Source organism: Platichthys flesus, chromosome 8, assembly GCF_949316205.1.
Source record: "Platichthys flesus chromosome 8, fPlaFle2.1, whole genome shotgun sequence".
NCBI classification, from domain to species: Eukaryota; Metazoa; Chordata; class Actinopteri; order Pleuronectiformes; family Pleuronectidae; genus Platichthys; species Platichthys flesus.
The window spans coordinates 4,093,837-4,108,570 of NC_084952.1; the positions used below are offsets into that span (position 1 = coordinate 4,093,837).

The following is a 14,734-nucleotide window of genomic DNA, read 5'->3' on the forward strand; positions in this document are numbered from 1 at the left end:
TCAGTACAACCTTGATATGGGCCGGATACGGAATGTCGATATCAAAACCTCCTCTTCCTGTGAACTATTAGAACACTTTGAATGACATTCTTGTTCTCTCGGGGATAGACAAGAATCCAGTCAATCAGGAGGTGCAAGCTCCTCCGGGCTGTGTCAAAGTGTCCTTGAGCAAGACACTGAACTTCTATCTGCTCCTCACGCTGCGTCATCAGTAGGTTAATGTCTGTGTGAATTTGTGTGAATGGGTGAAACTGTACAAATATATTGTACAAACGCTCAGTATCATATCAGGAGGTTTGTGTTTTTCACAGTTTCCTTCAGTGTTTTCCTGCTGAGGTCTCATTTGTTAATTCTCCGTCATCACCCTGTTGATTTATTGAATCAGAAGGATTTGATTTAAGCTGACAGATAAACAATCCTGCCTGCTCTGCATTCGCTCATGAAGACGTCTCATTACCGGAGACAAAGATGTTCTGACTCGTGTTTCACTGCGACTCTCACTCTGTCGAGGTAACACATTAAATCTAATTGATATGAAAACAATTGGACACAGGTCATCAAGAGCTGAACGGATGCAACCGGGCTCTCAGCAACTGACTCTCCCGATGATGATGATGATGAAGCTGAAGAAGCTTCTTCTAATTACGTTGTAGTTAATTTAATTTATTCAACTCTACAATATTCTCTATTTCATTTTTTTGATTCCTTCCACCAGGCAGTTTTATGTTGACATTTCTAACATGCAACAGATGTGAAACTGGAAGAATACAAAATGTAAAAGTGCCGAACACTTTCTTAAGCCTGCAATGATAGTGATGTATGAGCCTCATGCTGAACTTGGGGAATACCTGTGTAAAAAGCTTCACTTGGAAGAAACTAGGCCGGGTCATGAGTGTCTTTTGGCAGGCAGGCCCCTCACATCACAGATGTTTGGCTGAATTAGGTCCATCATGAAACCTACAGAGGACTTCAGCTTCTGCTCTGACTCTAAACCCCCATTTTCAGCTCTGATTAGACCTGCACTTACCTCCTCTGTAAGTACACCGCTACTCGCTGCACCTACACTTTTACTGTAACCCATCTGGCAGCCGATGTGGTGTTACAAGCCGTGATTGGACCATAGGCAGAGTACTTCAGCACAAAGTGACAACCAGCTCCATTTTCTCCAATCACAAAAAGCATTTTACCCAAAAAGGTGCATGAGATGAGATGTGGGCTCGATGTCGTGCCGTCCATTTTCTATCAGTCAGACAAGATATTTCTACATCGGCCCCAAACAAAACACTCCAGTGATCACAGGAAGATCTTTGCTCTGACTCTCTGCACCTGTTTCAATATGGACACATATTGAAACTTAGGCATATATATATATATATATATAAGGGTGTAAGGGTGGGGCATGACCAAAAGAAAAGAACATTTAGTTCACTTTCTTCTACATGCTGAGATTAGGCGTTACTCTCTGATGGGGGTGGTGTCACTTCTACTTTAACATAAACTAACATTAATTTCTAATTCAATTTACAATTCAAATGTGTTTCTATGATACAAACATTATCCCGAGGCGCTGGACCAACTGTGGAGGAACCCAGCGGCTTCCACTCTGAGCCACACTGATGACCGTGAAGAGATTTAACTCATTAACTGGAGGAACCCTCGAGTGGGGGGGGAGAGACCATGAACAGTTGTGTGACTTGTGTACTTAAGCCCTGTGAGGCTGGAGTGTGAATAAGAGTGATATTAATAGATGTAATAATGTTATTTAATTGTGTTATGTAATGTGATTCGTTTCTAATTAGTAATAGCGGGTGGGTTGATGTATTAAACCGTTGGTGACGCTCTCCTTCCTGGAAGCTGCTGGTGGACCCAGATCCTTTTCATTCGTTTTTCTGTTGATGTGGCTGACCATGTGTTTCTTCCTCTATGACCCTAATTGACCATCTTCTGATGATACAATGCAGCGTGTCACAAAGAAAACTGCAATCACACACACGGTTCGTGACTTCAGGGAACTTAAAGCTCCCTCGAGTCATCACATGGTAATCCGACAGAAAATCTGTGGGATGTGATCTGCAGAGATAATGATGCAATCCTGTCGACACGGAGCAGGATGTCAAAGGAAAGTTTCCAGCTTGCTGTGGAGTCACAAAGAACTGAGACTGGATTGAGCTGTTCCTAATAAAGTGCTCATGCTGCATTGTACACAAGCTGCTGAAGCCTTTGAAGAGTCCCCCCTCTCCTCCCCTCTCACTGACCGCTGTGGCAGTTACACAATATTTTTTTCAGAGAATAAAAAAGGCTTGTGGATACAGCCTAAGTTTTAATTACAACAGACTAATTAACGCAACTTTGTGAGACTGCCTGAGAGGTTTTATTAATGAGGCGCTCGAGGGAACCTGGTCGATCGGCGCTCGCAGGATACGTCCTCTGATTAATAGGTTGTTGTGATTTCATGCCAGGAGAAAAAAATAAGGTACCTTCCATGTCTGCCATGACCTCGAAATCTTCCTTTAACACACACACACACAAACACACACATAAACACACACACACAGACATCCTGCCATTCAGCGTCAGAGACAACACACACGGGACAAATCGGCAGCTTCCACATGTTCCAGATCCTGAGTTTGATTCCACCTGGTTCTCTGCTCAGTGGGAAGTTTCATGATTTAATAATTTGTGAAACTGAAAAATTTAATTGCCCTGAATCTACAAAGCAAGGATGAAGATGAGGCCGTGTCTTATTTCTTCTGATAGACGATCACCAGTTTTTATTCTAGTATCGTCATTTGGATCATATTTGAGCTTCAAAGTTAATATTTAATATAAAGAAACCAGGAGACATTATTCTAATTGTCCAAGTTTCTGATTATCTGTGTCAGTGCAGGTTTTGATTCTGACTCTTTCACATCCAGACAGTATGTAATATCTGTCCTGGCCCGGCTGCACGGACGCTGCTGCATCTACCACTCTGCTGAATTTAGCTTCTTCATTTAATCCTCAGTAATGGAAGGCAGAAGCAACAATAATTCTCGGTGCAGCTGCAACTAAAATGTTTTCTCTTTTGATTAAGCTGCATATTATTTTCTCGATTTATTGCTTTTCTTATACAATATGAGGTTTTCAATTCCCCCGGAGTCAGACGTGAAGTTTCTATATTGCTTTTCCTTCCTTATTCTTACTCACTTAACTTTCTCATACGAAGGCTCCAAACTCCACGTTTCACAAGCTTGGATCAGCAAAAGTTAGAATTTGTACATTAATTATGTGATCAAGTACCAGAACTTGTAATCTAAGGCTTGAAAATATTTAATTGTGTTTCTTTCCAAAGAGAAAGTTGCATGAACTGGGATCAGGTATTATCCATACAGTAGTTTTTGCAAAATCCTTCAAACTAACAGACAAACAAACACAGACATAACCTGGGTGGATAGTAATGGATTATTTTATTCTGGTAAATACCATCAGCAGATGTTATATAAATATTTAGATGTTATATGAGCACCTCGATCTCGTTCTTTTAGGTGAGAATTAAAGAAGAACAGGTTTCTTTAGATCTGTGAAGATCACAGCTTTTCTTTTCATCTGCATTTGGCGAAGTGGTTTTCTCAGTCGAGCATTAAATAATCTTCCAATAACAAATTGTTTCACATTTGAAAAACAGATAAAAGGCAGAGAAGTAAATCTGGAGTGAGAACATGAGCTGGACACACACACACACACACTCACACACTCAGGAGTGAGGCCGGAGCTTTTGTATGCTTCTGTGGGCATGTGAGAGGAAATTAAGTGTGAGTAATAATCCTCACTCAGAAGATCGTACAAAATAAGTGTCTCCGTGTGCTCCGCTCAGTCAACCCTGTTACAGCCGAGGGGCATCGGCGGAGCTGGAGTGTCTCTGTGACTGTGATTGGTAAAGTAACCTGGGCGCCGTGAGAGCCCTCGGCGGGCCGCTGCGGGCGCCGCGCCGGCAGTCAGGTTGACGTGAGCGCCAAAGCCCAGGAGTGCCATGGCTAGCAGATGGCCGTGGCAGCAATCTCCAGTCCATTCACTCACCTGGCTGAGTGAAGACTTCCTCCAAACCCAGCGCCCACAGGAAATGGTCTCTACAGCACGTCCGTCTTCTCTGCCAAGCTTCCATCCTCCGCTCCTCGCGTCTCGGAAGTCTCTTTCAGGAAAGAGGACACTGATTTGGGCCACGCAGGCTATGAGAGATTGCTCAGATCAAGATGGCGAGATGGAGAGACTTGATGACCCTGATTTAAACCACCGCCAGGTTGTCATCCTGGTATGTGACAGCTGCTATTTCACGGTCGCTCCGTCAACAGCTCATTGTCACCGTCCAAGTTTCAGTCACCATTCTCACGTCTCCCCAGAGACATGACTGTCTTTCTGAAAGGTTTTATCACTGTTGTGTTATTTCAGAGAACGCTCCTTCCTCTTTAAAGGATTATTCAAATTCAGTCTTTTGATATTTTCCACGTTTTGCGGAGCAAGACTCTAACAAGTTCACCCCCCGGGGTGTGGAGCAAAACTTGTGGCATATTCTCAGCCAATGCATAAATGCATATTATTAATGTTTTTGTCTGCTTCATTGATTTATGTTGATTCACAGTTCTTGAAAGTACAGTAGGAGGGTTTTCCTGTTTGTATTCGCTGCAGGGGAGAGTAAACAAGAGCAAGACTTTTTTAATTTTTTTATAGAAGTGACATTAAGTTTTGGATTTTTCCTCCTCACACATTTAGTTTTGTCTGCTTCTATCCTCTCATCTCCTCCCCGACAGAGGGGTTACGTAAAATCAATGACTACCAGGCTAAATCAATAACATCGGAACAGCGGTTCTCTCCCTTATTTATCTGATTTGTTTGGCTCCGCAGCAGCGTGTTCACCTTATCTGAAGCTATTCAGTAATCCTGAGAATACACTTGATACCGTTGATAGGGTTTAATAATGCGACGCCGTGAGTTCAGGACTCGGCTTCTTCTCGAAAACTTCTCATTTAATATACGGTAACCTCTCTCCTCAGGTGACACTGGTGCAAACAGCAGTGGATCATGAACATGGTGGCAGCTGATTGTGGATTGTGATTACAACTAGATTGCTTATACACACAATACGCCTACCCACATTTACTACCATTATTGGCAATACTGCTCTAATTACAATTGCAATTACTGCTCCATTCATCTCTGTGGGAGTATTTCTTTTGTATTAATATCTTAAGCACTGATAGACTGCTCCCTGTCTTTTCCCGAGAGAGGGATCCTGCACATGTGGGTCTCTTAGGTTTCTATGTTAAGTTTCTCTGTTCAAATGTTTTTATCGTGGTTGTGTTTTCTCGCTCGTGAGGATTAAGAACAGAGAAAGTCGCACCTGGTTCAGCCCGATGAGCCAGCCTGTGATTTGTGACCATGGGCTGTAGCATTTAAATGCCATTGATTGATTGATTGAAGATTGTGCAGCATTCATCTCCTTCTCCCTCCTCACATGTCTTCCTCTCCTCTTCTCCACCGTGTTTTCAGTTCCTCCCGTCATCCGAGTTTACCCAGAGAGCCAAGCCCGCGAGCCGGGCGTCACCGCCAGCCTGCGCTGCCACGCCGAGGGTGTGCCCAACCCCCAGCTGGCCTGGCTGAAGAACGGCATGGACATCACGAGCAAACTGTCCAAACAGCTCACCCTGCAAGGTACGGGAGTCCAGGGTTTACAGCTCGCTGCGTGGACACTTGTAGAGTTTTATTACCTCTACTATTGCTTCCATTATTATTTTACTACTGCTTTTACCAACACTTCTACTGCCACAAATCCTCCTGCAACTGCTTCAACTATACCACAAACATAAATGCCACTATCACTGCTGTTATATTACCGTCAATTCTGACTAACACTGTTTGCAAAGATTCGTTTTACACAACTAACATTGGGCTGAGGAATTCAAGGTAATGGAGAATAAGGATCAGACGCACTTCTATAATGGTAAATGTGTTTTCTCTGTCATATCGACTCACGTCTGGTGTCCCTCGCAGCTGATTGGCTGCCTCCAGAAAAGACGTTATTGATCGCTGTTGCTATTTTCAGTTTAAAGACTTGAAGTCGTGATGTTGATGTGAATGTATTCAGGTCATCGACAGATTCATAATATCTGTAGTTTGATAGATTTGGTGTGTTGTGAAGCAGTAGGATCAAACAGGCAGAGTCAGAGTTTCTCTGTTTGAAGGTTTTTCAGTGAACAGGGAACACAAATGCTTTCTTTTGGGAGGTTGTGCACAAAAACACTAAATGACAGACGTAGCGTGAGACAGGCCTGTGCTGCGTTCTCCCTCTGAACTCCCACTTTATTGGCTTCTCCCTGAAACAAACCTCTCACCCTGGTTTCCCGACATGTGAGAGAACACTTATGTAACGGAGTAACTGCAGCATGAAGTCACCTTTCATTTTGTCTCTCTCCCCGTCTTGCTCCTCAAAGCTAATGGAAGTGAGGTGCACATCAGCAACGTCCACTTCGAGGACACCGGCGCCTACACCTGCATCGCCAAGAACCAAGCCGGCGTGGACGAGGACATCTCTTCGCTATTTGTGGAGGACTCTGCGCGAAAAACCTGTATGTACACGCTAATGGATCTGTTAATAATTAATCCTGTGAGTTCTTAATAGTTTATATCCTGTGGTGCAACGATGGAGCCTCTGTGAGGGCAGAAATAGCGATACAGCCTTTAGTCTGTATCGTCGGGTTGATGCTTTACCCTGATATTGATATACAAGCTGAATATGTCAGACTCCACATCAGGGATGTTCCGAAGCTGCCACTGCTCAAAATGTCTTTGTGAAATCAGCAGCTCTGCCACCAAAAAAAATGTCTTATTCTAATTTGGGAGCATTTTCCAGCACAAACAATCTCCTCCTGTTTCTTGTTGTTTATTAGAATCTCTCTCCGTAATTAACTTTGACCTTCTCCGAAATGTCAGAATCTGTCTCTGGGATTTGAGGCCAGTTGTTAGTGTGTTTGTTTTTTTTGCCTCTGGGTAATTAGGGCTCCGCACACAGCACACACAGCCACTCACTCTGCAGTCGGGTCACACAACCCACGTGCGCTCGGCCCCACACCTCACACCGGACCCAACGCCTTCAGATGTCGTCCCCGCAGTACGACACTTCCTCCACCGGCCGGTCGCGCATTAGAGGATCACGCTCGGCAAGGTCACATGTCACTTGTGTGCTTTGAAGCCTTTGATGCTGTACCGTCGGCCAAAATGCAACCCCCCCCCCCCCCCCAAAAAAAGTGAGCAACCCCACAGGACAGCAGTTCAAAGGGATATCAGCAGACAGCCAGACGTGGCTGCACTACAACATTACCAAATGGAGAGAGGGAAGAAACCACCTTTATTAAGACTAGTTGAGTGAGTAAGAGGCTACTTGGATTAGCAGTCCCTGTGAGCCGGAGGCTAATGTGAGGTCACACCGCCTGCAGCCATGAAATACTAGAGACCCTCATGACAGCGCCGGGAAATATACATTCTGACGAGACATTGACTTTAGCAGGGAGGATTATAATGTCAGATTCATGCAGCGTTTACAAATGCTGTGGATTTTGTCCAATGTGGATTCAGTACATATTATACTAAACACTTAAAGAAAAACCGACAGAATATCTTTCTCCAACCAACAGATATTAGATTTACAAAGTAATATATCATACAGCAGAATAGCACTGAGTGGGTTGTATTCTTCAGCCAAGGCATACAAATGTTTCATATAAAAGACATTAAATTGAAATGCATGTGTGAGAGGGTCACATTTGTTACCTATTTGAATATTGTTTAGCCCCATAAACAGTTTATAAAAACATAATAAAAGTGTTATAAGCAGATAAATGTAATAAATGTAACGTCTCTAACTCTAGCTCCTCCTGTGGCCCCTCGTGCGCAGGCTGCTGTTCAAAATGATAATGAACATGAATATAATACAGCACAGGCGTAATTATACCAAATGAGTTTTCACAGGAGGATTAATAATCGCAGGGAAATACTGTATATGAATTATCTGGTGAATGGTTACACACTCATTCAGTACTACAGGGGATAATTAAAATAATGTAAATGCTTTAGTTTCCTTTATGTTTGATCACCAGCTAAAAAGCATTTTTCAGCCTCATCATGTTCCTGTTGGATTCCGTCTCATAGCAGCTGTTCCTGTTTGTCACTGCAGCTCTTTGTGAAGAGTCTATGTTGGTTTGACTTTCCAGATTGTTTCCCTCAACATATTAAAGCAATTTCAGTTTTTTGTGGGTGGGGGGTTGATGCACCTGCAGGTTTGATCAGAGGAGATTACTTTTCTTTCGAGATGTGTGAGTCGCCTCATGTCACTTTGAAATCGAACGTATCAAAGTGTGAGTTCTCTGCCGCCTTTCATGCCTGAAAAATTCTGCTAATTGGCTCTGAATCCAAAATAATTCAACTCTGCAGCAGCAAGTTGTTTCACTTTGTCTACCTTCTGTAATTCTGTTAAATATAGAGCGTGAGGTTTAGAGAGGAACTAATAATGACCTCGGTATCAGACGCGTTTGACATGTTCGCCGCGCTCTGCTGTCATCAGGCATCAGGACGCACAAAACAGTAATGAGGTCTGGAACAAAAGACAAGTGTTGTTAGTTTAATCCACACAAGATGTCAAGTCAAAGCTATTTCTGCAGTTCTAGAGATTTATGAAGTGCGTTTAACACAGGTGGAGCAGAGAGTACTGAGTGTGAGGGAACAAAGAGAGAGAGAGAGCAGTGTGACAAAGGAGACCAAACTATAGGAGACATGTTTCCTCATTATCTCAGCCTGTTCCTCCAATGTGTTATGTTAGTTGTGTAAGTTGTGTAAAAGCCCTGAAAAGTTAAGACGCACAAAGTCTGCAGAAAAGGGAATAGGGCTGTTCAAATAAATCTGTACTGAAAACCAACACAAATGTATCCACTGGTTCACTGTTTATCAAACAGGCCATTACATGTTGAATATTAACATTTCCTCACGTTCCGATTGAATGCTTGAATTTCAAATTAAAAGTAATTAAACAGGAGCTTTTCTCCCCAATAGAAAAAATGTAATATCTTGTCAGGACCCAATGTTTATCAGTTTCATAATGCAGCCTAGAGCTTGTCTGGAACGCTCCCTTACAAAGCCACAGAACAAGTCCTACATGTTGAAGCAGACTGGACTTTATTAGGAGAGGCCTTAAAGAGACAGAGGCTGAAAAGAGGAGCTGCAGCAATTAGAGCAGGTAAACCTTTTCAAGCAATAACCCAAATAAAAAGTCTGATTTCAGCTTTTTTAGAAACTTGCAAATGTCCCGTTTGAAGGTTAAACCATTTTGAATATTTGAAATATCCATACACTCATTAATCAGCGATTGGGGGGGACATGTTTGATCAAATGACCTTTAGATGTGTGAACAACTTTGTTATCCACACGGAGAGCGCATCATTCACATCGGAATAAAAAAGAGAGAAATACATAAACTTAAACTCCAGCCTTGCTTTTGATTGTGCAACTGCTTATAAGTGAGAAGGTGAAACAAACAACCAAACACCAAACTCATTAATTCGGTGAGCCGGCTGGAGGTTGGAGATTTGACCCTCTTTCCTTATTTGCATTGTCTTGGCATTTGATTAGCTGCTGCAGATGGACAGATATCCTGATTGGCCGCTGCACTAAGGGGGCAGCTGGATGATATTTTCTAGGAGAGCTGCCAGCTGTTGTCAATACGTCAGCGTTTAAAGGCAGAACAGAACGACTGTGTGTGTATTTCTTGTGGTTGTGTGTTAACAAAGCAAACTTAATCAGGCACAGCGAGCGTTAGTGTGCACTGCAGCTGTTTGTTGTTTTTTTACCTGAGCTATTCTTATACTGTTTGTGGTTATTAGTATATTTAACAAGCAGATGTTACGGAAAAACAAAGCCCCGGTGTATTTGCTTTTGGTTTAATGCCAAATGCAAACAGATGATCTTGTGCTGAATATTTAGAGCATGTCAGGGTTTTTATTTAAGTCGTTGTGTGTTTTTCTGGAACGACACAGTTTGTGCAGACGGCTCCAGGCTCTCGGGCTCCGTAGAGACACACAGTCGACCATTGTTTCCATGCAAAATATTCACGTGTGCTATGAATCTCACACGAGAAATTATCTGTGCATGCTTCCTCCAAACTTCGTAGATTTTCAAAGTGGGAATTACACTTGTTAAAAAACGTGTATGAAAATTTGCATATCCATTAATTAAAGGGAGTTTCATTTCACAAGTTGAAAAGTGACATTTTGCAAGTTTATGTTTTCTCACAGAGCTTTTCTCAGGTAGGTTTTTCCAATCAATGCCTTTTTATCTTGCAACAAGCAAACAGAATAACAAGCTGTAGAAAACAGACCTTGTTCCCCCACAGCAAGTACAATTCTGCTGAGGCCCAACGGTCTCCTGGAATTTAATAGAGCTGCATCAAACAACACAAACTCATTGCTATCAGTCCCCTAAATATGACAGAGCCCTGAAAAACCACAAATCCAGACATCCTGGATCCGCTCCTTTGTCTGGAACTTCACCAAAATGTAATCAGCTCTTTTTTGGCCTTATTCTTATACTTCCACCAAACTTTTGTAGAAACCCGTTCAGTAGTTTTTGCATAATCCAGCTAATAAACAAAAAAGCGGATAGGGTTGAAACCATGACCTGCTTTGCAGTGGTAATATGTAATATTGAAAAGGGAGAATAGAATACGGTAGAAATTTAAGAAATATAATTACAGATAAGAACATGTTCCTTTTAATGTTCCCAGCTCTTGGTCAAGGTAACCTGAACAAACTTCTCCGAGGCTGATTGTAATGCAGGTCACCCAATAATGAATCTCTTCTCTGTATTCAAAGCACTCTCTGATACATTTAGATTCCACAGCAATGTTAAAGTTTCATTTATGCTTCTGAAGTATTTTTTCTTCTTAAATATGGACGTACTCATCTTCTTCTATAAAGTCCTGCTGTTCACATTTCCCCTTTCAGCTCATTTCATACCTCAACTCTCGTCTTCTGCTGCCGTTAGCCACCCTCCTGGAAATGGAGTGCAACCTCAATGAGGTGGAGATAACCTGCATTTAATCTGTGAAAGAAAGACGTCACCTTCATTAACGTGCAGAGAAGTACATGCTTAATGCAGCCGGTGAACTCCCATCGTTATAACCCAGTTCTCTGAGGGAGAAGGCAGCGTTATGAGCCTGTAACGAACCTGAGGAAGCAACCGGCCGAGCTTCACCTCACATCGATATCAACCTTTTGTCTCATCTGCAGCGAGCGATCCATTCTCGTTTCACCGTCTCGCTTCTTCCCCGAGTCGCGATGAGCGCCGGCCCCTCGCTGACCTCGACCACTCGTCTTCATCAACTCTCAGCCGGCTCTTACGAGTACATCAAACCTGGCAGTGTCTTTCATCTAAGAGCTTTTCACCAGCGTGGCCCATCGTGCTGCATTGGCCTCTGCTCACAGTACCTGTCAGACCCTGTTACGTCACATGACAACACAAGTCAGTGTGCAAATGAGAAATATTATAAACCACAAGTGACTTATGGTTCCATAGTCTTAGGAAAACAAAATACATTCATAGAAAACAGCTTTTTCTTTCTCAAAATATGTCATATTTGGAGGTCCATCGATATTTAATGTCTTATAATCCACTGCAGCAAGTTGAAGACAGTTTTATTCGAAAACAGGTTTGTTTGTTCACATCAGTAAATATCTGATCCAACAATAACCAAACAAGGATATAACAAAGCTTGATGAAATACTTTCTTTTCACCGTTGTGTTGAGACGAGCAGCTGCAAAGGTATTGTTCAACGTACGTGGGTGGTTGTCCATGTACCCTGCTTAGTAAGATGTATTTCCACCAGGTGTATAGATTTTTTTTTCAGTCTACATCCTGTCATATTGCCTCTAAAGCAATTACTTCACATTTTGGCCAATTGTTGAAAAATCATTTCAGTCAATTACCAAAAGAAAAACCTCATGGAGAAGAGGAAACACTTCAAACTGGAATGGCACTCAGCTGAGCTCCACCAAGGCCCAACAGCCCACTTAGACACACTTAAATTCAATTAAACCGCACCACACAGAGAGATCAGGTCCCTAAATGTGCCTGAATTATTTTCATCAAGAAAGAATGATTCTGTGAAAAAGAGGGACAAAGGTGTAAACAGAACCTGATTGGTGGAGATAACGATCAGTAAGTACAGTATGTCAAACTTGTAGCCACTGTTTTTGTTTTTAAAACCCACTTTGCACATGCAGCTGCAGGAACTGAGGTCGTACATGAAAGCCATTAAAAAGCAAACAACATGAAAAAGTGTGATGAAAAACTCATATATTTATAACATCTGTGCGCCCACTCGTGTATAAATCACTATCGTGCACCACAGGCTCGAGAACATGGAGTGTGTGAATCCATATCACCTCCATATGGCCTCATGTCCTGGTCAGAGAGGCTCTCACAGGCTCACTTATTACCTCAGAGCATCTGCTTTACATCCTGGTTTCTGGAGTGCAGGCAAAATATGAGAGAAATCATGCATTCAACAAACTTCTGACCTTAAACAAACCAATTCTAGATCTAAACGAAATGATTCAATAGTTCAGCTATTTCAAAGTCTGTTTCACAAAGGATACATCTAAAATAATAACTACACATAAGCATTTGCAGTTGCCAAGGTCAAGGAGGAACTTGCAGTTTCATCTTTTCATAAAAATGGAAATGCGAACGTCTGCATTTCAGCGACTGGGCCGATTCCATCTGCTGACGATGGTTCCGGATACAATCAAAATCTCCTGAGCAGCTGCTGAATGGACGTCATACTGCGAGTGTAATGTCAACACATGCAGTTGCCTCTAAAGATGAGCTCACCAATCAGGAGTGGAAGCATCAATCATGATCATATCTCAGGGGAAAGCAATGTCCTCACAAGCTAAAAGAAGCTTGTTATCATGTTCTGTACGTATCCAGGCAGAAGACCTTCAACAGACTTTGGAGGTTCCGAAGCCAGACAGATCTGGGAGGCCCTACATCAAACCCTAATCTCTACAAACAGCCTCTGCATGTGAATGTGCAGAAGATAAAGATGAGGGACAAGGTTTTGGGGCCAGAAGGCGTCTGGTTTTCAGCTGTAGTCGACTTCCCCGCAGGTAAACATTGTGTGTGGAGAGAAAAAGAAGCAGAACCCATTGACCGAAATCAGCCTTTTTGATTTATCTGCATTTGCATACAAATAGCTGAGCCAAATGTCGTCTGGACCTACAACACCTTCAAAAAGTACGAGATAAAAGAAACTAGTCGGACTGGAAACACTGTACAACGAATGGAGGATAGAGCCGTGGCCCAGATCGTCTACACTGGTAGCCTCAGAAATATCGTAGCCCCAAGAGGCTAATTTGTTGTCAGACAATAGCAGATGGGCTCTGAGATTGCATGGAATCACATGCTACATGATAGATGTGCTAGTCTTCAGACCTCTAACATTACTGGGCCATTGGCAGAGAGGTATAGCGGCATGTGGCCCCTCTTAAGGGGTCTATGACCAGGATGTGCTCATGAAATTGCCGTTGCTGTTGCAGCCGTTCTCAGGGGCCCCGGGCAATTCCCTGCAACCTGTCACAGCGGCCCTGTGTTCAGGCATCAGACCCTCTGGTGCTGACTGAGTTATCCTCAGGCACAGGGAACATGGACCACCGATATTAAACAGGGGGGGGGGGGGGGGGGGGGTACCATTGATCTGATACAGATTCAGATTCAAATGACATGTTGCGTTTGTACATGACGTTCTTTTTTTGTATCTGACTTCGTGGAAAGTAATTATCTAATTTCCGGGGAAGTGTATTCATGATCTGCCTCGGGCCACTCGTTCAAAAACACTTGAATTAGAGAGAGAGAGGGCTGAATCACAAACTGAGCTCAGTTGTCAAAGGAAGCGAAGCCGGAGCCGAGCAGGAGAACATGATGTGATGAGCGAGGCATAAATGAGCCTCTTAAGATGAATTCACCTCAGAGGAGCGTGAAGGTCAGAACCTTGTTTTTCTTCGCTGGGCACCTACACATCGGCAGATTGTTCTTCTCTCAGATTTACCAATGCGCCTTGTTGTTTGGGAAAAACCTGAGCAGTCACTGTTCTGAGATCTGTTTAACCGTCTGTCACCAGCAGGCAGAGCACCATCCATCTCTGACAGGCTGCTGCTAAACTGGCATAAATATCTGCCCCTCGCCATGTGCCAATTATTTCTGCGGCGTCAGAGGAATCCGCGGGGGCTCAGAACCTGCGTTTGTTTCTTTAGCGTCTCCGCTTTCTAACGTCTCCACATTATGCTGCACTCCGTGTCTGGTATCGGGGATTTGCATGAGGACGGTAGAGTCGACCGAGGCTGGTAGTCGCTCTGGCTGCTGCTCTTTTGCCCTTTTTTAAACTCGAGTGCCCTTCTGGACCAAATAAAGAACTTTTAATTACGGGAGTTATTCACCGAGCTGCTGAGCCGCAGTTCAAAAGGTGACGGAATCGTTGTCAGTTGAGTCTCTGACTTGAGGAGAGAAAGAAAACTCCATTTAGACCTGTCTCTCTCACTTGGCAGGAGGATTTCACTGTATAATTCATTTTTATTGTGTTCTCCTTACGGAGCTCATTAGCATAGAGGACAGAACAGAAGCAGTGTTATCTGGTTTGTTTCCACTGTGCTGTGA

At 43.1% G+C, this 14,734-nt stretch overlaps 1 protein-coding gene across 2 annotated transcripts in view; it reads left to right on the forward strand.

Annotated features, from left to right (window-relative positions):
• fstl5 (follistatin-like 5) overlaps positions 1–14,734 on the forward strand; it is a 148,790-nt gene that overhangs the window by 108,718 nt on the left and 25,338 nt on the right. For both annotated transcript variants that reach the window (XM_062393101.1, XM_062393102.1), the window contains exons 9-10: positions 5,527–5,688; positions 6,468–6,602. In XM_062393101.1, coding sequence (XP_062249085.1) covers positions 5,527–5,688; positions 6,468–6,602 — 297 coding nt within the window. The remainder of the gene's footprint in view (positions 1–5,526; positions 5,689–6,467; positions 6,603–14,734) is intronic.